This window comes from Crocodylus porosus, unplaced genomic scaffold (assembly GCF_001723895.1).
Source record: "Crocodylus porosus isolate Cpor-Errol unplaced genomic scaffold, CroPor_comp1, whole genome shotgun sequence".
NCBI classification, from domain to species: Eukaryota; Metazoa; Chordata; order Crocodylia; family Crocodylidae; genus Crocodylus; species Crocodylus porosus.
Window position 1 is genome coordinate 11284320 of NW_017728942.1, and position 24730 is coordinate 11309049.

At 43.6% G+C, this 24730-nt stretch overlaps 1 protein-coding gene across 3 annotated transcripts in view; it reads right to left on the reverse strand.

The window, feature by feature from the left end:
* The window catches only part of RTEL1 (regulator of telomere elongation helicase 1), a 68383-nt gene that overhangs the window by 26343 nt on the left and 17310 nt on the right, over positions 1 to 24730 (reverse strand). For all 3 annotated transcript variants that reach the window (XM_019548318.1, XM_019548320.1, XM_019548319.1), the window contains 9 exons: positions 23682 to 23779; positions 22131 to 22186; positions 16265 to 16339; positions 14538 to 14619; positions 9705 to 9837; positions 9434 to 9547; positions 5810 to 5850; positions 2991 to 3076; positions 1175 to 1252 (listed from right to left, as the gene is read on the reverse strand). In XM_019548318.1, coding sequence (XP_019403863.1) covers positions 1175 to 1252; positions 2991 to 3076; positions 5810 to 5850; positions 9434 to 9547; positions 9705 to 9837; positions 14538 to 14619; positions 16265 to 16339; positions 22131 to 22186; positions 23682 to 23779 — 763 coding nt within the window. The remainder of the gene's footprint in view (positions 1 to 1174; positions 1253 to 2990; positions 3077 to 5809; positions 5851 to 9433; positions 9548 to 9704; positions 9838 to 14537; positions 14620 to 16264; positions 16340 to 22130; positions 22187 to 23681; positions 23780 to 24730) is intronic.

The following is a 24730-nucleotide window of genomic DNA, read 5'->3' on the forward strand; positions in this document are numbered from 1 at the left end:
AGGCTCCTAGCCTGGGGATTTTTAAAAGGAAGTTAGATGAGCACCTTGCCGGGGTCATCTGACCCCGGTGCTCTTTCCTGCCAAGGCAGGGGGTTGGACTAGATGATCTACCTAGGTCCCTTCCGACTCTAGCTACTATGAAACTATGAAAACTATCTAATGTTTACTTTGCCAAAAAACATTTTAAATCAGCGGCGTCAAACATATGACCTGCAGGCCAGATCCGGCCCATGGAGCTGTATGATCTAGCCCGCGGATTGCTGGACTAACCCCTCATGCCACCGGTCCACATACCCTGCACAAAGATTCAGTCCTGGTTTGGCCGGCATGGGGCCACGTGAGTTTGACACCCTTGTTTTAAATGGTAAAGACAAATTGTTGGACACAAGCCAAGATGGAGCACACAACCACATAGGCAGTCCACAAGACAACTGCTATACAGCTGACCTTGTCTTTCGCAGTTACTCAAGTCGGACCCTGAGGAGACTGTTTAAACACGGTGGTGCCAGTCAGACACACTAATACAGAAACAGAGGGCTGGTAGGAGTTTCTTTCCTCTCTGGTAGAGTCAACCTTCTTCTTCCTTTGGCTATTGCTTTGACTTGGGAATGTGGCACATAGCAAGTATTTTGTAGGCGATTCCCACAGAAGGACACACACCGGGTGAGTCTCGATACACCCAACCTAAAAGGCTTTGCATTCCACTGGAGATTCCTGAATTAAGTGCTGATGTAGTATGAAAGAGAGATGGGCAGGAGCGGGAACATTACAGAGAAACACGCTTCATCTGATTAATGCACTGATCCTCTAGGCAGAAATTAACATTGCCCAGCCAAGGTAACTGTGTTTTTAATTTAAAAAAAAAATACACATACACACACACATATAATAGTGTGTGTGTGCACGCGCGCATGTGTGCATGTGTATTTCACAATCAAGTCAACTGTCTGCAAAATGAACAGTTGGAGGGAAACGGCCTAGAAGACATTCAAGAGACAGACTAACATTTCCTCCCCTCCCCAACCCTATTGTCTAGGTGTCAAAACCTGATGAAATTCAACAGAACAAAGGAAACAGGGTAACAAGCAGCAGAAAGGTGACAGGGAGAACTTCCAAAGAAGCAGGCTGGTCTGAAATCACTGCAGCAGACCCACTATGACAGATGCAAACTGACCTCCGTGAAGGTGTCTTTGTTCCTCGGTTCCACAAACATCGGTTTTACCTCTTCAATTCTTCTGGCAAAGTCGTGTTCCTGTTAAACAGATAAATGAGACATGGGTACGGGGGAGGTGGGGGGAGTAGCAGCTGCATGTTATCCACACTTATTGCTCTCTTGGCACCAGCCCCAGTCTAGACCCTTGCGACAGTGGCTCTCCACGCAGCTGGCCATCTGCCACGCCTTGATGCAAGGCCCACCTCTCTGATCCAGTTTGCAGAACCGTCCCTCTCTACCATCAGAGAGGCTTCCTGGGTGTCTTCCTCCTCCCCGCAATCTGCGCTACAAATCTGTTTTCCAGCTCCCCACCAGCACAGCACATTACAACATTACCTAGAGGAGCATCCTAATGCAACTTCTGCTAGGACATGCAGTTCATATACAAGAAGCTTGACCCGTGCATCCCATCCCCTTCAATTAGTTCGAGTCCTGTTCTCCTTCTCCTTCTCTCTCTGGCTCCTTGTCCCAGTCTCATTCTACTCAGACATCCAGTCCAAATCTTTATGACCAAGCTTCTCATTCAGTCCCAAACGTGTGGTCATTCATGACCGAGCTTCTCATTCAGTCCCAGTCTTGTTTAGCAAGTCCTAGTCTCACCTCTGAATTCCCCACAGGCTCCTAATCTTAATCTCCTTTGTATGGTCATCCCAAATGTATCCTGTCCTCACAGTTTCCTGCCCCAGTTTCTTTGTTCAGCCAGTCCCTGTTCTTGCCCAGGAGCTGGCTCCTCATCTGATCAATCCATGCCCCTACCTTCTGGTTCCTAGCCCAACCTCAATTTTTCTCCCCAGTTCCCAAGCTTTCCCTTCCTATACCATGAGCTCCATTCCCAATTCTCCTCTCTTTCCCACCCTAGATACAAGTTTTATCTTCTCTGCATAAGAATGAAAGCATCTTCCTTCTGTATGCTCTCTGAGCACAAAAGGATCATTGGGAGTACCTTCTCATGACTCAAGTCCCACTGTCCAGCATGACCTAGAGTAAACCAGAACTGAAGTTGCTGGGAACATGCTGCTCAGCCCAAAGTTTAATTAAAACCAGCATGCAAAGTATCTGTGGGAAACTTAGCTGCTAAAAACTAAGTCTCTACTGAAAGTTTTCAAACTTTCCATGGGCCCGACAAAAGGGGTATTCCTGACAGAAGGACACCCACCCTTGTCAAACTCCAAGCCCCTGAAAGCAATCCTGGAGCTTCCAATTCTTTTAAAGACAAGTTTGCCAGGACCTTTTTTTAAAAAACAAAACAAAAACAGAGTTGTTTTGTTTTTAATACAGGCAAAACAAAACGTAATTTCCTCTCCCCTTACTCTCAGAAACAGCTGGCTTGCTTAAGTTGAAAGTTTTCACAAAAAAAAAAATGCTGCCTGAGGCAGATGTCTGGCATGAAAAACTTCAGCCCAAATAGCAACATTACAGATGCCTGAACCACAAGCTGAGCTGTAACAACAATGTGCAGAACGCTCTTTGCCTAAGAAACCAAACATCTTGCACCCCTTGCTCTTCCTGTTCCCCAGGTTCCTCACTGTCCAGTTCTGGGTGGAATCTGGGGAGGGGAGTTGCAATATGTCTCATGTTCTGTACAAGGTTGCATAAAACCTATACCAAAATGTAGACAGTAAATAATAAACAATCCTGAAGTATTTCAAACAGATATGCAGGCAAGTCAGAGCTAGAATGAAGTCTTGAGTATCCTCATGTAAACACCCCAGTGTGATAATCTGGTTCAAAATCTATAACTAAGATTTCAAGCACAAAAAGAAAACGACCAACATACTCTCCAATGTACCAGGCTTTTATCCATGACAGGATATGAAGGGAAGAAAACCAGGAGCCCATCTGGTATAACTCGGACAAGATTACCTGCAACAAGAAAGAGAAACATCCTACCATTCACAGTGCTTTTCTTTCCAGACAGTGGGTAGGGAATACCCATATTTACTTGAATACAAGACAAGGCATGAATTGCATACAAGAAAATCTCACTATCATTAAACTACTGCCAAAAGCAACATGTGCTCAAGCAATGCAAAACCAACTATGAAGTTGATTAAATGCAGTCAACACTGAGCAGGACTATAAAACACATGGCCCACACTGGGCAAACATGCCGATGGGAACCTATCACAAGAAAAGGTTAGGGTACCCCTCTGACTAAGACATGTGGTAGTGCTCATGAAGTGCAGTCTCCCCTCACCACCAACTCTTTCAAGTCATTGTGAGCCACGACATTGCATACAATTCACCCAGAATCCCTCTGTCGCCCCCTCTCAGCCTGGGGTATATGATTAATGCAGCCCTGCCCTCCATGAGGCGACGCCAGTCCAGGTTGCCCAGTGCCTCATGTGTCGGGGCTAATTAGCACATGGATCCTTTGGAGGGAGGAGGGGATATCTGGAGTACACACACATACTGAGCACTGCTGAGCCGTAAGGTCACTATAGCTTGAAATGCTGTCGACTCTGGTGGAGCCTAGACCAACAAACTATGTAGTAAATCATTAGTCTTTTGGTTTTGGACTAACATTGCAGATTTTGTACTACATACAAGTAGCTGCCAAATTGCTGCTCAAAGGTGTGTTCATAGAAGAATACCTGTGCTAAAACTTGCAGCAGTTTCAAAAAAGGTACCATGCATCAATTCTGGATGAATCATGTGTATGGCTGCTACATGCAAATTACTATAGTCATATTTAATTTCAAGCTTACTGTTTTCAAATTTCCTTTTCCTTTCCATGTGCTCAGGGAGAGCAAGGTAAGACCAGGGGGGAAAAAAAATGAAGGAGAAGAGGGTGCCAAGGGAAAATTTTGGGAGGAAGCAGAGGGCAAATGGCTACCTGACCCCTCAGATTTATTTTTCCCGCTGTAGCAGTGGGAAGGGCACAAATTCAAGGCAAATCTCCAGTGATTAGATTCTCTATGCCTGGAAAATTATAACAAATTTATAAATTTTCCATATATGGAATCTAATTACTAGGGGGAGTCATCTTATAATTAGGGTCATCTTCTATTCAAGTAAATATAGTAGCCTATTTTTAAGGGATGTCATGGTCTGCCCTCCATCTCCTCTTCAGCTTCTTGACATAGAGGGAAAGCATGGGCATCTGAGAAAATCAGGTTTTTTTCTCTAGCCTTGAACCTGGTAGACTTGCAATCCAGGAACAAATACAGCCACTGGGTTGTTTTTCTGCTGCACAATCCTGACGCAACACAGCACTTATTACATGTGTGTGCCAGAAATAAGGGGAAGAAAATACTTCATGTCATCTCCCCCATTCTTCTATGGCTTGTTTTCTAGATTCTATAGATTTAACATACTCCCCTTTCAGTAACCCCTTAGCCAAGCAACACAATTTTATTTCTCTTAAACTTTAAAAATATATAAATATATATTTTTCCCCCAGCCATCTTATAAAAATTGATAAAAACAGCAGGATGGACCTGATCAGATGGTTTTGTATTGCTACACAAAACTTCACTAGCCATTTTGGTGCTATATATAACTTTATAAAGTAAGGCTTAATTTACTTTCCATTACTATCTCTGAAGATCTCTTCTTTTCTAACTTGCATCTCCTTCTGTTATATTCTGACTATCATGTTCTGTTATTTAACTGTTGTTATATTCTGGCAGTTTGTTTTCAGGGCTAGATTTCTAGGTCAGTGGACAAGCAACTGTGCATAAAAAGGGGTGCTTACATTTGCAATTGGTAACTAGATGCATTTGACAGGGAATTATTCAATGCAAATGCATCTAACTAGCTACTTGTGCATACACTTATCTGATTTGTGCGTGCCTTCTGATCTTAACCTCTCTCTGTATTTATCTGTCTTCACTAGCATTTGATGCCTCTTCTCACTCTGATTCTCCAAATGAAACACTAGATTACAAAACATTTAAATTTGCTCATGGGAATACCCAACCCTTAAAAAAGCGAGGTAATATCTAGTTGTTGTCATTCTTTAGCATATGCTAACCAGTTACCATTTTCACTAATAAGACTTTACTGCTCTACAAATGCCCCTTATGCTACAACAGATCTGAAACTACATACTCACAGACACCCCATGCCTCAAATGAATCATGACAAAAATGCTTCATTAACTCTGGGCTCAGCAACATTGGTATACATATGTTAGACATCCATGCACTGCTGGAGTATAGCGTGCATTATACCCCCATGAAGGAGGTGGCTAGGATTAAGGTTTGTATGATATTGTTCCCTATAAGGAGGGACGCCTAACTTATGATTAGTTTTAGCTCTCTGGTACCTTCTAAAGTCTAACGTAAGTCACAGACCATCATGACTTTCTTTCTCAGTCTGTGCTGAGTAGGTATACTGTGAAAGATGTGCTCAGCATATCGAAAGAATGATATACAGTGTGCACAAAATTCAATATCACATGCTGTCTTAAAATAACAGACTAGTTATTTCAGGATGGAAGAAGTCTTTAGAAACAGCTCACATACAAGGTTCTCCCCTTTGGATACCATAACTGCTTATGCCTGTCCATAAGAAGTCATTTTCCACCCCCCATTCCCCACCTAGTTACAAGCACCATAGCTTGTTTCTAGGATCCGAGTATACCGCACTTACCTATAGTTTTCCCCAGAGAAGATAAATATTCCTCAGAAAACCTTCAAAGAGATTAAAACAACAATATCACCACTGCAGTTTCTTTTATATTAACTAGTTCCCATTTTGAAACTCTTTGCCTGGAGTAAGGCACTCCTAATCTCACATACTTTCCCTTCCTGTGTCTTCAGTCCTCACCCCAGAACACAGCATTTTCAAGCGTTACCTCTAGACATTGCGATGTCCACATGTACTTCCCTCCCACTTAGTATTGTAAAAACATCTACAGGTTCCTTGAGGTAGGAAAGACAGACGGGACTCCTCTCGTTAACATCTCTAACCCCTTAGTCAGTACTAGTGCAGTACGGAGGATTGGACATGAGGTTCAATAAAGAGAAGTGCAAAGTCCTGTGCTCAGGACAGAACAATCCCATGCACCGGTTCAGGCTGGCCACCAATGGACTAAGCAGCAACTCTGCAGAAAAGGACCTGGGGGTGACAGGGGACAAGAAGGTGAATGAGCCAGCAGTGTGCCCTTGTTGCCTAGAAGACTAACAGCATCCTGGGCTGCATTGGTAGGAGCACTGCCGGCAGATGGAGGGAAGTGATTCTTCCCTTCTATTCGGCACTAGGGAAGCCACATAGGAAGTCCTGTGTCCAGTTTTGAGCCCCCCACTACAGAAAGGATGTGGACAAGTCGGAGACCAGCAGAGGGCAATGAAAATAGTTTGGGGGCTAGGACACGTCTCCTGCAGAGAGGCCGAAGGAACTGGGCTGATTTAGTCGGGAGAAGAAGACCGAGAGGGGATTTGATAACAGCCTTCAAGTACCTTAAGGATCTTTGCAAAGAGGATGGAGCTAGACCTCTCAGTGGAGGCAGATGACAGAACAAGGAGCAATGGGCTCAGGTTGCAACAAGGGACGTTGAAGTATATTAGGAAAAACTCTCACTAGGAGGGTGGTGAAGCACTGGAATACGTTACCCAGAGCGGCGGTGGACTCTCCATCCTTGGAGGTTTTTACGACCCAGCTAGACAAAGCCTTGGCTGGGATGATGTACCTGGGGCTGGTCCTGTTTTGAGCAGGAGGGTGGACTACATGACTTCCTAAGGTCCCTTCCACTCCTCATTTTCCATGTCATTTATCCCTCCTATGCCTGTGTCCTCACTAACATTCCTGGTCCCATCTTTACAGAAACAGAGGAAGATGCTCTGACAACTCTTAGCTTTAGTACAACACTTACCACCATGGACCACTGCCCTCCAAACAGCTAGCAATAATTAGGCCTCCCTACACATTGTCATGATCAACTAGAAAAGCAACAACTAGAACTAGGTTTTAGCCTTGAAGAAAATCTAGGTCACAATGCGTCAGCCTTCAGTCACGAAAGTATGAGTACCTACAGATAATGAGGTTCATGATTAAAAATGAAATCATGAACAAAATCCTCCCAGACAGCAGTGTGAAGAAGCTGCCAAGACTGTGATAAGGGTTATTAACTAGGTGTGGCAGTGCCATGCGACAGGAGGAGTTGATTTAGTATCTGTATTTCCAGTGCCAGCTGAATTAGACAATGTGACTAACACTCTTTGACTCAGCGCAGCTCTGCGGGCATGGTCCGGTATTCTTTTGACGGTGCTACTTCCTATGGAGAATCCAACTATTCTCTCCTTATATCCATTTCCTCATATCTCATTCTCTTTTGTCCCAGAGAGTTTTGCATGTTTTGCTTCCCCAGAAAAAAAGTAACTTGATGTTTACACAGGCTACAAATGCTGGTGCCAGATCGACGATGGCAAGTACTGCATGTTTCCCTCCCCTCATGCAAGGCACAACAAAAAGAGACATGCACTATGGGATCTGACATCAGAACGAACTTAAAGAGTGGTCTCCAAACTTCCTGGATTTGCGATGCTTTATCTAAGGGCAGGGACAAACAGATGCATTAGCAATTTTGAAAGGGGAAGGGGAGCTACTGATTCAGAGCATGCATCAACTGCTATGCTGGAGCTGCTACCAGTGCATGACTGTAGCAGTAGGAATGAGCCAAATCAGGGCCTTGCTACACGGTAATTTTGCGCAGCTCCTGGAGCTCTTAATCCCTGGATTCTCCACACATTAACACCGTAAAGTGGCTTAAAGCACTTATGTGGCACAAAGTTCTGCCACGCCAGGGCAGGGTTTTCTCTTGATCTGCACAACCCAGCTCCTGCTCCATTAAGGTGGAGCCACTCCACACACATGTGCTGCTCAAGTTGAAGGTGCGACTAGTGCTAAACAGTCTAAAGTGCAACAAGGTCCTCACTCTAACCTTGACCCTGAATGAAGCAGGGCTGAAGTTGCAGAGGTTCTGCCACGCCTGTATTCCTACAGCATCATAGGCTGCCACTGTTATGCAACAACTTATACTGGTACCCTCCAACACAGACACAAATGTTAGCATCTATACGCCCAGTGTTTTACACTCCTTACCACCCCTGCAGTATCTGAATGCCTTCCATGTTAAACTGATGGAAACAGCAAAATCTCAAAAGACAGCATGGTCCTTCTGTCTTCTTCTTGTGGGAAGGGCAGACTGTATGGGGTAGTCTGTGTTGGGGTTTGGAATATGATTGAAAAGGGGGTAAGTCAGGTCTACTCCAAGCTAAACTCAAATTTAAGTAGCCTCTGCCTGGGGAATTGTTTCTCTACAACACTGAACTCAAAATGGATGAACAAATGTATCAGACTGTACCTCCTTTGGGTAATTTGGGGAAGAGAATTAAAAAAAAAAAAAAAAAAAAAAATCAGAAAATCCATGCGTACAGCAAAGGCACTTCCTCGATATCTGAAAAACCTAGTGTGAGTTTCAGTGGCACCAGCCCAGTTACACCACTAGGTTGGGTGAGTGACTTTTCAAGAGCTGACAAACCCATAATCCACCAGATTTGGTAAAGTGTGAATTTTTTATCTTCACATTATATGAATAAGTCTGATGTTGGACATGATATTACAAAGCAGAAACAAAAAAGGGGAGAAACCTATTTTCCAGTCTTCACTGATTCCATTTCCTTTCCCCCAGAGCAGAAAAGTTCTGCTTTCTGTATAACCCATGCACAATCCCAGCTGCCAATGAAGTGCAATGCTCCTTTGAAATCTCTGTTGGAACGCTCTCAAAACCCCCCAGCCGACCAGTTTGGGCCACTCTGAGGATGCAGACAACTGAAAAGAGTGATGGAAGATTTGAAAAACATGAGCTTCAAAAGAAGTGGATTAATTTTCCGAGGAAAGAAAAGGCTTAGGGGGAATATGCCAAAATTTTCCAATCACTGAAAGATTATTATAAAGATGACAATGATTGCATGTTCTTTGTAGCCACTGTGGGTAGAGCAAGACTTAATCACCTTAATTTGCAAAGAATGTTTTGGCTACATATTACAAAAGAGCAGGTGGTGGATGAGATGATGTCTGAAGGTTCTTTCCAGTCCTACTTTTTAAGATTTCTACTTTGACCGTAACCCCTGGTTTTTAATATGAAAATCAGTTCATCTCAGTAACAAACTGCAGAGAACGCTAAACGTTCTGCAAGCGCTGAGCCTTCAAATCAAATCCATGTGCCGAGACCCACGACTTTAAAGCAACATTTTAAATGGCATAATTTATTACCTTTTGTCATAGGACGAGGAGAGTACAGCTCCATCTGGTCCCTTTGGAATGATGCCCACCCAGATCTGGTGTTTATCGATAACATGAGGATTCTCCAGACAAACAGGGAAAGGTCTGAGGAAAAAGCAGAAATGTCCGCCTCACACTCATTCCAGGAGCCATGCTGCAGCTATCAACCCCAAACACTTACAACAAATGATGAGATTGGTATAAAGATAGCAAATACCCCGAACCACCGAGTTTAGTGTGCGCCCAAGAGAAAGGTACTTACATCTGCATTTCCATTGTGAAGGAGGAGAGTGGGGAGAGAGTCCCACTAGTGAGGATAATTGTCCGGACTCCCTGACGAGCCAGCTCATGCATGCTGTACCCAGGGCTGAAACACCAATAACTCAAGATCTTCCCTGTATCAGATAGGAAGCAAAATTCTAAGAACCAAGATCCGTGCAGTGGAGGCCATGTCACAGAGTGGTGGAGGGTGCCCTGCCCCATTTGGTGTTCAATAAACTAAAGACAGGTTCAAATCACAAAGCCAGACTCCAGAGCTAACCTTCCACGGGTACTCAGGAGCAGCCAGAATCTGGGTTTCTGCTTCACCCATCCTGGTCTTAATTCTGCCTATTCAAAACAGGAATTTAAAGGGTCAAGATTTCCACCGCCCCCCTTTCCATTTCAGTAGTTCCTATTTTCAAGACAGACAGTTGTGGGTCAGATCAAAGATATCTAAAATACCAAAACCTTGAGTCTGACCAGTTGCATGCACAGAGTGGATATAACTAGGTCAATCCTTCATCCAGAAGTTGACTTCATGGTGCAACAGGTACTACGAGTGGAAGATATGGTAGAAGAACCAGACAGGTGGGATGAAGAACTAGGAACTTTGGTCACCTGAAAAAACAACTGCTCTCTACCCCTGCTCACAAGGGGAAGGGGAAAGTAAAGGGGCACCCTGCCCCAGAGCTACCAGCCTCAACATCTAGAAGCCAAAGCCTAAGCTGACTTCTCACGCCCCCAAATCCCCAACCTCTCCTTTAGCCAACTGCCAAAACTCTAGCTTCCTTCTCCCTCGGTATAGCCTGCACACTCATCATAAGCACTGGAGACAGTCTCTAACTGGCCCTATATCAAGACGAGTCCGGGCACGTCACCCAGAGGAAGCAGGGTCCTTCATGCCAAGGGGCACATTTAAAACCTAGCTGAAGAGGACACTACAGTGGTGCAGAGGGCCAGGGCAAGGTGACACCAGCCCACATAAAAACCTTCCCTGTTCCACCAACAATATCCCCTGCCTGAAATATCACTTACTGTCTAAATATGCAGGGTGCCTTCAGAGCACTGACCCTCCGGGTTGGACAGGGCCCAGGACCAGAGCAGTCTCTGCTTCCCCAGCTGACTGTGACTTAGAACAGATAGGTCTAGAACTTAGCCCAGGATATACAAGTTAATCCAACCAAGGCACAGCTTCCCCATAAAATCCTTTGAAAACAGACATTTTTGGGCCCCTTAGGATGGGCTCCATTAAATACCCAGGTCTGTAGTTGCCTGGGTCCTCCTCCTCATTTTTTTTTTTAAAGAGGGGCACTACAATGGCCCTTTTTAGTCTTCTGGTACCTGGCTTGTCTTCCACAACTTCATGCATATCATTGCCAAGGGCTCCAAGATCTCCTCTGCCGGTTCCTTCAGGACCCTGGGATGAAACTCATCTCGCACTACTGACTTAAATTCATTCAGACACAACAAAAGCTCTCTGACAGTCTCTCTTGTTATCTCCTTCCTTAGCTTGCCCCTTTCCTTACCCAGATAATCCCTGTTAGGTGTCTGGCAGCTTAATTTTTTTGTAAAGACTGAGGCAAAGTAGCTGTTGAGTAGCTCCACTTTTGCATCTTCAATTGGGAGTTCCTGTGCCTTGTTAATAGAGGACCCATAGCTTTTTTGGTCCTTTGTTTCTGGCCAGCATACTTACTGAAACTTTTTTTGTTGTCCTTAACCTTCATTGCCAAGTGCAGCTCATTCTCATCTTTGACATCCTGATTTTGTCCCTGCAGGTTCTTGCTATTTCCTTGTAGGTGTCCTTCGTGACCTGCCCATTCCTCCATTACCTTTGCACTTTCCTTTTGCATTTGAGGCATTTTGGAAGCTCCTTGTGCAGCCACGTTGGTCTCCTGCTATTCTTTTTGTGCTTCCATCATATTGGGACAGTTTCTTGTTGGGTTTCCAATACTGTGCCCCTTAGAAGCTCCTAGCTCTCCTGGGTGTCTTTATTCTTCAGTTTATCCTCCCATGCCACCATGCCTATTAGCTCCTTGAGCTGGATAAATCCACCTTTTTTAAATCTAGCATCCTAGTTCCTTTGTCCTTTATTCTTTGTTTTTTACTAAAAACACAACCATCAAGAAAAAGAGACCAGTGTTGACAATGTCTGGTTCAAGCATGAAGGCGCATAAAATTATATTTAATTCCCTGTATTTGTCTCCTGTGGGAGGTGATATACAGCATTAGAACAGAATAAATTGTCTGTAGGCCTGTCTAAAATTGCATTGTGTTATCAAATAAGATGGATGCAAACGCTCTGACATTTAAATAAGGGACATTGCACATCTTTTCCGTATAAAAATGCTTCTCCTGACAAGAACTGCATCCCATTTCTAAGAATAACAGTAATGGTGACCCGGACTAAGCATGTGCAACAGTGCTAAGTATTTCCATGAAGTCAACATTGACCTTACTGGTGTCAGAGTTAATAGAAGCGAGATTCTTTAATGACCTGGAAGTTTTGTTTTCCTCAGATATTACCCAATCTTCTTTTACAGGAATATCTGTGGACAGACATTATTGCTTGTATGCGTAGGGGCAGGGAAACAAGCACAACATGGGTTTGTTTTTTGTTGGATAGTTTCATGGTTTTGTATGCAACAACTTGTCCTCCCCCAAGCATCATGTTTTAGTAGCAGACGTGATGGTCCGATCACCTCTCCAAGCCAAAGCGTTACTCATAGCAGCTTGTTTTTGGAAGCCCACTGAAATTGGCAAGTCCTGCAGATGATAAAAATAGAGCATTTCTTCATTTTTTAGAGTATTTAGAGTATTTCTGTATTTCTTCACCTAAAGGTCTGCAGTGTGATGCAGCTGCACAAAATGCCAACATGGTTTCGGGCTGCACCAATAGAAGCATTAGGTGAAAGACGCGGGAGGTGATAGTGCTTTGACTTGGCACTGGTTAGGCCTCATCTGGAGACTGCGTGCAGTTGTGGGCCTTACATTTTAAAAAGGAGGTGAAGCAGTTGGGGGGGGATCCACAGAAAGTCAACAAAGATGATCAAAGGCTTGGAAAGCAAGTTACGCAAGGAGAGGCTGAAGGAGCTGGGCATATTCAGCTTGCGGAAAAGGCCCTTAAGTGGGGCGTAAGAGCAGACTGCTCTTATTTTTATCATCTGCAGGACTTGCCAATTTCAGTGGGCTTCCAAAAACAAGCTGCTATGAGTAATGCTTTGGCTTGGAGAGGTAATCAGACCATCACGTCTGCTACTAAAACATGATGCTTAGGGGAGGACAAGTTGTTGCATACAAAACCATGAAACTATGCAAAAAAAAGGCCCTTAAGTGGGGCATAAGAGCAGTCTGCAAATACTTGAAAGGCTACCATAAAAAGGAGATAAAGAACTTCTCTCTTGCTGCCAAGAGGAGGATGTGGGCCAACGGCTTGAAGTTGCAGCAAAGTAAATTTATATGGGATATGCAGAAAAAAACTTCTTCACCGTGCGAACAGTGAAGCAGTGGAATAGACTGCCTAGGGAAGTTTTATAACAGACACGATAGGATCTCAGAATGAACAAAATTAATTTCGGTTTTTCGACCATAAAATGTGGGAGTTCTACTGAAATGCTACCATCAAGATTAGACAATTTAATCTTTATTAAAACTATAGCACATATTGGCATAGTTTATGTGCCTAGGAGCAAATTTCTTCCTTGCTAGAGGTAAAACTGCACTGTAACTCTTTCCTGACAGTCTTGGGTTTAATACAGCATAGACTTCCTGGCCAAAAGCAACATTTCTACGCTGCCTTTCACCTGAGGAACCCAGGAGGTTTTATAAACATTACCTTGGGTCTAAAAGAATTTTTACATAGGAAGGGGCCAAGATTTAACCTTCTGTGAGTTACACCCCAAGACTGGCTCACTCAACAAGCCTGCCAGTCAATTCTCTGTTCGCAGGCACATGAAGCCCACTGATAGGGCTTTCATTGCCACTTAAAGGAACCACAACCCCACCTGACCTTCTGTTTGCAATGGGGCTGTGTACAGAAGCAAAGGAACAAGATTCCAGAACACCCAAACTGACTAGGCACCAGCCTACAAAGCAAAGATAAATAACTGCACAGGAGAGAACTGCAAAGATCCCCAGCTGTCCCTTCTCCTTATCCCATGCTACCCCATTTTCACAAACTAATGCCAGTCCTAACCAGCCAGTCAACCATGAGAAAAGTATGCATGTAATCAAGAAACAAAATCAAAGGCATTAAGATGATCTCTAGGATGATTTCTTCCCAATCCCAGTGGATGCTCTTGCTTATTAGATCATGTTTGTATAGTAGTACTTTTTATGCTACATCACTGTTTTGTTTAAGACCTGCTTTTTTAACAGAGTAGTTATACCAGTACAACCTGTAGGGCAGACAGCGGTACTGGTATAAAAGAGCTTTATCTATATAGGTCATTTCTCTTTCCATATAAGAACAGCTATACTGATATAAAGCACCTTAATGCTGACAATTATGTCTATACTAGAGGGATTGTACTACTTTAAGAATTCCACTAGCATTAAAATGGTGCAACTTTGGTAGAGAGCCAGGAGCAAACCCTAAGCAGCAAGCCTATTTCACCTTCCCAATCACTACATCCATTTTTACATTTAAAGAAGGCTAGGCAGAGACTCCTAACCTGCCAGAAGGTTCCTTCCTGGGTCAGTGTATGGTACTGAAGGGTAAAATACAGATACATTTCTGACCATGGGGACAGCTTCCAGTCTTTTATTTTAAGGATGAACCAGCTGAGTGACTTTTAGTTTAGCTGTTAAGGGCTTTCACCCCAACCCACTCATGCACCTTGCGTTTTTGTAACGGATGAACTCCATAGGTCTGTCCTCTGCTTCTTTCTCTGATTGCTGGTATCCAAATGAATGTGCACCTGTAGAAAATACAGGGAAGTAACATGTTTCCAGATTGCTGTACAAAAAGAAACACAGATGCATCACTCCCAATCCTGGCTCCTGCTCTGAATGGCCAAGGTTCACTTCTTATAGTGCTAGCACTGTTTGCATTTGCCTTCTCCTCTTGCTCACACCCTGCAAATATGGCCAATACTTAAACTGCTAGTTTGGAGCAATTTATTGGCATGGAGAGCTTCTGGACTGCATGCAAGAGAGACAGAGTCAATCAGTCACCTGTGTTCCCCTGGGAAATAAGAACATGCAAGAAGAATATTTCCTAAGAATATTACAACAAACAAATATAAGTCTCAGGAATCAAATTTTAATAAAAAAAACTAAGCTCCTTTTCCTCAGAAGGGAAAATTAATAGAACTTAGACATTTTCAAAATGATAGATGTGAACATATAATAGAAGATGGTCCCAGTGATGAAGTTAACTGAACTACAGGGAACCTAAAGATAAGCAGCCAGGAGATAACAAGGAACTCCAGCAGAATAACGTCACGCATACAGCAGCTGAACGTCTGTGGCAAACAAATGATATCCAGCTTACAACTGATGCAGATTCTAAAGAAGGAAATGACTGAGTCACCAGCTCAAAATGCAAAGTGGCTGGATTAGGATCAATTAAAACTGTGTTACATCTCGCTTTCTAAGTCGCAGGGGTCTGGAGCAGACAGGACACAAGCCTGACCAGCTGCGTGGCAGATAATGATGCCAAACAGTAGGGAGGTGAAGTTTTGATGTGTTAAAAGCTTGAAGTCTAATGAGAGGGAATCTATGCTACAAAGGCTCAGGTTCTTTCCAAATTACCTAGAAGTCTCTGCCATTAGTCAACATTTATTTAGTAAATGTGGTAGGAATTTGATTTATCCAAATGAAGCTAGATCCCTAGCATTCACATTGTATTGAAAGGGTCAGTTAATCCCAATTTTGGGAGGCACAGGGGAGGGGGAGGACAAAATATATACATGTATTGTGTTGTCTTTGAATAGACAGGCTTTTGCAAACTTTGTTTGGAAATGAAAAAAGCAAGTACTACCATGGCTGCTTTTTTTTCCTGACAGGAAATTTAGTGTTTCCAAGTTGCTACATAAGACAATTTATCTCAAACCTTTTCACCCGCCCACTGTTACCTGTTCCCATACTGTGTTTTTTTTTTGGGGTGGAGGGAGGAACTGATAACAGTTTTACTATGAAGTATGCTTAGATAACATGAAAAAGAGAAGCAGGGTGTTAATGATCATTTCTGATTAACTTGAGGCCCACTATACTGGAACAAAGACTCTGATGAAATCCCATCTATCCCTTCCAAAAAAAAAAAAAAAAGCAAAAAGCAGGCACATGGCAAAACCTTCATGAACTCGTGGATACAGCATCTTTGTGGTTCCTTGCTTCTTAAGACACATTTTAGAACTAAAAATCAGATGTTTCCCTTTTTTCCTGGAACTGGAGCAACAAATTCTAATCTTACACATTTATTTTAATAAAGACATTCCCTTGCCTCCTCCTGGGATTCAACAACCTATATTGCTACCCTAGCCACTTCTGAGTCTTGACTGTATTACCTCAGCCACATAAGGACAGAAAGACTGTGCCAAAAACAGGCCAGGCACCCCATACCTTATAATATTTTGATACAGACTGAACTGGCTTGGTGCTTGATATGCCCTCCGGAGGATCAGTGCTAAATACAGTCTAGGAAACAGATGGAAAAAAAAGACAGAACTGTAACAGATGTCCCAGCAAAGTCAATAATGCACACACCAAAACATTATTTGCAAAAGAACTGCCACTGCTCTAACTTTAAAATGCATCCTTCAGTCCTCTTCATTAATAAAAGCTGCAGCAAATTCTGAGTAAAGATATTTCTACAGGAAACTCAGATAGAGGAGAAAAACTCAGGATACATTTTATCAATTAGAAAGTGGGCATACCTACAAGCATTTCAATATGTTAGTCTCAATTTTCAGATGTTTTTAATGATTGTATATCCACTTGTGTACACAGTTATAACACCTGAATGCATAAATCAGGCAGCTGAATGCAAATGGACAGCTATGCAAACTAAGAGAGGTGTTAGTTTGAAGTCAGTCAGAAGGCAGGGTAGATATGCACCTTTATAGACTGAATAAAAAAGATTTTTTAGAGAGAGAGAGAGAGAGCACAAGCCTTCATGAACACACGTTCACTTCACAGCATCTGATGAAGTGAATTTGGGTTCCCCAGAGCTTGCATGGTCTCTCTCTTTTTTAGTCTGTGAGATTGCACACTTATGCCGCTTCATGCAATGGGCTAGCCACTTGTGTGAGCAAATACCCGATTTACACAAGTGACAGCAATGAACGTATGTATACCTTAGACACAACTAAGCATGATCGAGTTACTCTATGATGAACAGAAGCACTACAGTGCACAAGACGGCAGAGTCACAGCCGCTCTGAAGACAACCCTTTTGAATCCTCTGACTTCAGCTTAAAATCTCAGCTACAACAACGTGCTCTACCAGTGTCCTTTTCCAAGACAAGAGCAGCCATTATTGGTTCCAAATTCTACATACAAAAATCAGAAGTAGCATCAGCTCTGTCCTGAACGGACAGTGCCTCTTTGGTCTTCCTACGTCTTGCAACTAAAAAGCAAATCCCCTTTCCATGTGGAATTACAAACTCAACTAAAAGGTCAGGGTTTCTTTAGGGACAGCAGGTGGGGTTCTCAAAATATTTATAACTATATTCCAAACAAAATTTCTTCAGGAATTTAGCAGTGCTCTCGGCTACCCAGATGGTAGTAAAAGGAAGTTATTTCCCACTGAAAAAAGAAACAGAAGTAGAATTCTGGGAAGTTTAAATGATGGAAAACAGTCACCAGGCAGCAGTTAAGCAGGATTTTGCTGAGGTTTAATTTTTTTTGTTGTTTTGGAAAATCCACTCATAAAAATAAGCTGCTCAAAAAATGGAAAATGAAAGCTGGAAAAATGGAACCAGATCATCCCAGCACATAAAGAACCAGACTGGGGCCAATAAACAGCCCAGAAGATCTGGATTGTTTCAGAATGACCCCCTCCTCTCTGCTTGAAACCATGAACAAACTATTTCCTCTGAGACTCTTTCTCTACTCACCCTTGCTCTGCAGATCACTTCGAGATACGAAGTGCTAGCGGCACATCAGAGCCCATGCGTTCAGTACATCAGGGTCTGTATGGAAACACAATGCCCTACTGGCGGGGCACACGTTGCGTTCACAGGCACAAAGGCATTCATGTACACAGGACCGGCTCTGTGCTACAAATCGAACGGGGCCAGCCTTGTTTCAACTCAGTAAGCTGAAGCATCAAACTTTAGATCTTTTCCTTTCGGGACTTGCTGGAAACAAGCAGCACCCATCACACCAGACACCACAGCACCAGTTAGATACAGAGAGTCGGCACCAACTCTTAACAGTTTGATGGAGACTGGTAAAGGCAAGGTGAAAAGGAGCTGCAAGTGGAAGAAATTCTGGATGACACAGAACTAGTCTGACAGAAATGTGAGGCAACAAGACCCAGAGATTTGCCACCAAACCCCTTCTGGTTTGTATTTCCCATGGAAATGAGCCATAAGAATGAGGCCCGCTCCCGCTGCATGGAGCAATAAGGCACATTCGGCTGACAAGGCACTCTGCGCTCGCTCAGCTGCGCTGACGAAAACCAAGATAAGCATGTTCGTACTACGTCCCCAGCATAACGGCCCTGAGCCTGAACTGAATCTCAATAGGAACGTAACTTGTTCCCAATCCTGTTCGCATACCCAGAGAACGTACAGCCGACTAATCAAAGTACAGCACCATGTCCAGCCACCGCCCCATGAGAAAGAGGTCAAGAGTCATGCTGTTCTTCCGACGGCCTGCCTCCAGAAGTGTGGTTTTTAGCGGTGTGCTTCTGGACACATTTGCTTTCTATCTGCACAGCTAACCCCAGCATGGCCTCAATAGCAACAGCTAGGACAATGGAGAATGAAAGAGCCTATTTAGGTCTGCGGGCCAGAATCAGCTGCTGGGTGTGGAGTGGCCAGTTCCGCTGCAAGAAAGGCAGTATTGTTTTCCTGAGACTACTGTATGAAAAAGAACAAAACAAAACCCCCGTCCCTTCCCGTCAAATTCCATGTCAGAAAGAAATAAGTTTATTCAATCTGCCAAAGCAGGCAGTTCCTGATAGAAACATGGGACAACTCACCATTACATGCATCACATTTTTTAGGAATCCCCAAGGATGCGCAGAGTTTTTGGATGTAGCCGTGTTGGTCTAAGGCACAGGCAGGCCAGGTTCTTTGGGTCTATGAAACTATGTGATCTCTTTTATTAGACCAGCTGAGCAGCTGGAACAAAGTTCTTTGCAAGCTTTCAGGCACAAGTACCCTTCTTCAAGGAGGTGAAGACATATCTACCTAAATACTGCCACGTGACAAAAAGTGTGTCTCGGAAGCATCATTTAGAAACAGCAACTTTTCATTACAGCAGTAGACCTTCAAAGGCCAGGTGCCACCATGGAAGAGGTTTAGGAGCATACCAGCTACTGTAGTTACAAAGAATAATATCACATCAAAAGTAATTATAACAAGCTGCAGGGTAAGCCCTTTGGCAAGACAGAGAGGCCAACAGTTAGCATATAATCCTTTACAAACAGAAAAACATTAGAGCTGGTGCTATGCCCAGAGAGAAAGTGCAGAAGAAACCACATAATAGTGTGACTGAAGATCACTTTGGTCCTGCTTCCTTTCCTCCTGCACAGACAGCTTTCTTTCGTCTCCTTGCTGCCAGAGATGACTTTTGTTTCCCAAGATTTCTGGAACATTGGTACTTCTTAAACCTTTACAGCCGACATTTCCAAGCAGCATATTTTTCTGGAAAAGGCTGCATATGGCAGAGCTCTTCCAAATCAAAGGGTGTAAGCTATCTGACACGGCTGAATCCAGGACACTACACTGAATGAACTAGGGCATGACACCACTGAAAAATTCATCAGTTCAAAAGGCCACCAGGCTTCTACTTTAACTGCTTCATTCATTTTGCCGTAATTTAGTTTCTGCGTCATTGACTAAATGTCCAAATATTGACTTTGGCCTTCTGAATGTTTTCATATTAAACAAGAAAGCACTGAGCATAAATGCAGCAGTGATGATTATACAAACCCACACCACCATTGTGCACAGGAGCCAACTTTTAATCTGCTGGTCAGGGACCTAAAATGATGCCCCCCCCACCTCTGGGTGGCACGGCCGGAGCAGAGCTGAGCAGAGCCCTTTGAGGGTACAGGGGGTGGATGTGGGCACTTGGAGCTCCAGGCCCCCAGGAGCCCTGTGCCAACCACACTGCCATGGCAAGGCGCCCCCTGTCTGCCCAGCAGCAGCGGAGGGCACAATTCCGTGCCACCACCCCTGCTTTTGCTGGGTGGGCAGGGGACACCTTGCCATGGCAGTGTAGAGCTCCCAGGGGAAAGCCAGTAGGGCGGGAAGTTCTGACCCCACAGCAGGCAGCCCACATCCACCTCCACCCTGTGCACAAAACTGGGGGGAGGGGCATTTGCCCCCCCCATGACTGCCTCTCCAGCAGCCCCTTCTCCACCCCTGAATGAGCTGCTTGTGATTCTCTCCTGCTCCCTGCCTTGGCCCCAATGCAGTGGTCTGGCTGAGCAGTGCCCTGGGGCCCAGCCTCTGCCCCAGTCCCTTCCTCACTGTGGGGGCTGCAATCTGCCCCCCACCTCATTTCCCCCCACAGACTTAGCTGCAGGCAGCTGGGGGAGCTGCTCTCCGCAGCTGCCTGGACCTGTATTCCAGCCATGAGCTTGTGTGCATGCGTGTACATGCATGTGGTGCCCCTGGTGTCCTGCTCCCTGCAGCTCCTTGCAGACGAGAACTCTGCCAGCTTGCAAGGTGAAACCCACCATTTCCCGCGTTTTTCCATGGTGAACGGAAAACCAGGATCCCAGCACAATACTGGGAATCTAAAACAATTGCTGTGGTGGACTCGTGCTGCCTGGGATTGGGACTTTATGTTCCCAGAATGGGAACATATCTCAGTTCTGCCCAGCTAGGGGTGGGTGGTCACCCTAGCCTCTTCCCAAGAGGGGCCAAGGCCTTTGTGCCCCCACATACTCGGCGCCTATGCTGTTGTCACATATGGGGAACAGAAGGCTTCGGGAAACTGCTTGAACCATAACCAATGAGAAAAACAGTTACACAAAGTTTGTTCCAATTTCATCAGCAGCTTTTGGGAAAAGTTCAGTTCAACTTGCTCTACAGTGACTCAAACAGGGAGAGTAATGAGAAATGGCCAAATTCTAGGAATTAAGTGACCTCAGTCTAGAGAGTCAGCCATTTTTCAAGTGCAAAATATTTCAAGCTAGATGCTTTCGATTTTGAACTCCGAGTTCTTCAAACATCTTTGCCACTCTGTCGTCGTATGTCTGAACACAAAGGCTTGGGCATGAACGTCAGTTCACTGACCCGTGTGAACTTCCAAATTTACTACATCCACCTTCCCAATCAAACATACACATGCTTGTTATTCTATAATTCTGCAACAGGTGACAGTGCAGAATGCCCGTGTTGTCTTGGTGCGCTATTGGTCCACCACTAGCACACCCCTATAGGTTCTCTCTTTTACAAGTTTTCTGCATTCCATAAATAAACCAAAAAAATCCAGTTGAGATAATCTCAGTCTACTTCTGCTTCTAACTGAAGCTTACTCTTTCGAGGGAAGAGCTCATCTGCCCAAACAGAGCTAGGTTAACATGCCATTTGTACAGTGCAAGATTGTAGCTCCTCCTAGTGGGGACCAGAAATAACTGAATCATATTTAAGTCTGACTTCTCCAAAAGGGATATCTATATGCATGAGCTTAAAACAGCATCTGACAAGGGTAAAGAAACAGCAGTGTAGAATTTCACATTCCTTCATTATCAACTTGGTAAAAATATCAGAATTAAACAGCTGCCTAAGTCTTTTATAGCTTGCTTCTGAATATTACAAGGCAGTTCAGCATTTCCCATAAATGTACTTTCTGTCTGCAAGATGCAGCGAAAGGCCAGTCCTGGAAGCTAAGAAGTTATACTCACTATGAAGATCCTTTTAGAGATCCTCACGTGAAGAGAAAATTCAGAACAGTGCTAATTCAGGATTTTTTAAGCAGGCTGCCCTCCATAATCCACGTGGACCAGAGTGACATGAGAATAAACAATCTCTAACCTGAGAAAACCAACAGCAACAGCTGTACTCACTCCTTAATGTTCAGAGTGAAAGGCACAAAGCCTCTGTTCAAAATTATCTGAGGACAAACTGGGAGCAATGCTCCTTGATTCAATGATTAGGTAGACATGTCTATAGCATGCCAACTCCCACATAGGTAAAAGAGCGGTCCAAAGACAGAAGAGACTTCTTTAATGTCTTTCCACATTCTCTAACAATGTTTCAGTCTTTTAGAAGTAAAAATGAAGATGCCAGATAGAATCATTTACCTGGATAATGTCTGAAAGTTTATGTAATCCAGACGTGTTGATAAATATCCCAGTACCTACAGAGGACAGCATGTTATTATTAAAATACCATCTAATGCCAAAATATAAATGAATCAAGCAGATTTCCATGACTGTTTGGGGTGCAAAAATTGAAACATAACAGGATTTCAGCGTTTTGTTTGGTCTCTGACATGCACTTAGAAGCAACTTTCGTGCCACTTGTATTTACTTGTAATCAGTCCCAAACATACTATGATGCTCTTTTAAAGTAGGAGCGTGGAGTTTTGGAAACAGACAATTAGCCGGGACTTCTCTAAGGAACCTTATGCCACCTCACTTGGTTGAATACTAAGTCATCTGGACCACAACCCATGGAGTACCATCGCCTAATTAAGGTAACAGAACTGTACTGCAAATGCAGGTAACCCGTCATCTTGCATGACTTTGTCAACTAGGCAAGTAGGTGGGCATTCAAGAATAAATAATATTTTAAATGACTTTCCATGTACTGAAATCAAGACAGAGATAAGCAGGTAGAAATTACTGAGCAGCTTTTCAGAAGCTTAGAGCAGTTAATACTGACTTGATTAAAAAACAATACAAAAAGAACTGACCATAATTTGTAATGTAACGGGCTCAAACTGGCACCTGCTGCAGATGCTAATGCCTTTGCGTTTGTGACAACAGGGAGAGGGATATAGCCAGCAAAGGATAGGAGGCTTGAAGACTGAAAGTTCAGATATGAAGAAGAATCAGCTCTCTCCATTCCCATAAGTTACATAAATACAACTTCTAGCCAGAGTGCAGGAGGCATAAAGAGGGAATATAGACTAGGAATAAAAGGTAAAGAGGCAGCAGCAGACAGGTTCACAAAGGCTCTCTCGTTAGGCTGACAGCCTGTGCTCTAGTGACCATGCTTCTCAACAAATACTTTTAATCAAGGTTGCTAACTGAGAATCAGCTTGACCATTTTTTGAAGAGGTGTAAAAGCAAGCAGTCAAATCTTTTTCTTGCAGAAGGACAAGAGAAGAACAAACCTATCAATCAAAGAAGTTAAGAAACTAAAGCAGATGTGTGTTAGTCATTCAGGAAAAGGGCAAAGTGTCAGCAGCTTTTCATTTTTCCTGAATCGTAACTCAAGGATAGCCATCATCAGGTCAAGAAGCTCCCCTCATGCTTGCTCTAGTTTTGGCTGTCTGGAGAACAATGCACTTAAGGCACATGCATTTGTGCACACTCAGCTTTTGTACCAGGTGCCATCTCAGAAATAAGGTTTGTCATCAAAATGGACATGAAAACACACAGTCCAATAAAAGCAATGAAATCTGTGTTAACCTTGATGATATGCTACACTTCCAACTGGTAGTATTTTGGTTTTTTATAACTACAGAGGTATGGGCACAATAAGTCCAGCTTTGTTCAAAGTTCCCATTTTCCTTTTGTTCCAAAATTATGCAGGTTCCTGTTTATTTGCAACTGAGGGAAACTACTATCAGGTATTACCCATAGAACCGAGCAACGTACTAAATGCAGTGACAATCTTATACTTACGGCCTGACAGAAACTGTAAAATCTGTTCCAGTGACTCCAAGAGAGACGATTTTGTCTGGAAAGTAATCTGGGCCTCTGCAAACAGATCAAAGATGTAGCTGCAAATTCAGAAAGAAAAGCACAAGTGGGCAAAACTTGCAAATAACCATTTATTACTCCAAAAGAATAAGACTTCTCCCTAGTAGCTCACTGTACTCCCTTCTCCATGATGTGTGGGGTTAACAAAGTATGAAAAACAAACAAAACTCTACTGCAAGATTATGTCAGCATATTTTGGCTTGAAAGCTCATTTACTCTGAAAAACACATCATGTACAAACACTTTCCATGAACAATGAATGTAACTGCAAGCGTAGCAAAACCTCTGCAACTTTTCAGCAGTCAGAGCTGGGGGACAGCTCACTTGTGTCACCCCAAATCACCTAATAGTTACAGTGGATCGACTGCTGCACGCTCTACAGAAATAGTTCCCTCTTAACATGAGAAGTGTACAGTTGTCCACACCCAAAGACCTTCTTCAGGTTCAGCATACCACAATGTACACATGCACACACCCTCTATATGGGGGTTTGCAAACTGTATCTTACTGTTTTTATACAAGCTGTGGCTCCAGCTTATAACAGGCATCAGTGCTCCCTGCCATTAGTAAATAGTGAAAGGCTAGCACAGCAAACTGAATCAGAGTAGGAGAATACTGTAGAGTCCGTCATATAATAAACCACTTGCTATCCTTCCAGCCTTCTACAAGACACCAGAGGCGTGGTGCTAAGTCATTTTGGGTCAAATTTGACACATGCCATGTTTCCTGTCATCTAATACTGACTGTTCTTTGGATTTAAAACAGTCAACTACTTACTCAACATGGAAGCAAATAAGTAAAATAAGGAACATTTCTGAGACCTCATCAAAAATACGCCATGCTCATAACGATGACAGGCTGAGAGCCATGGGACTCCTTAGCCTGGAAAAGCGTAGGCTCAGGGGTGATCTGATGGCCACCTATAAGTTTATCAGGGGTGACCACCAGGATCTGGGGGAATGTCTGTTCAC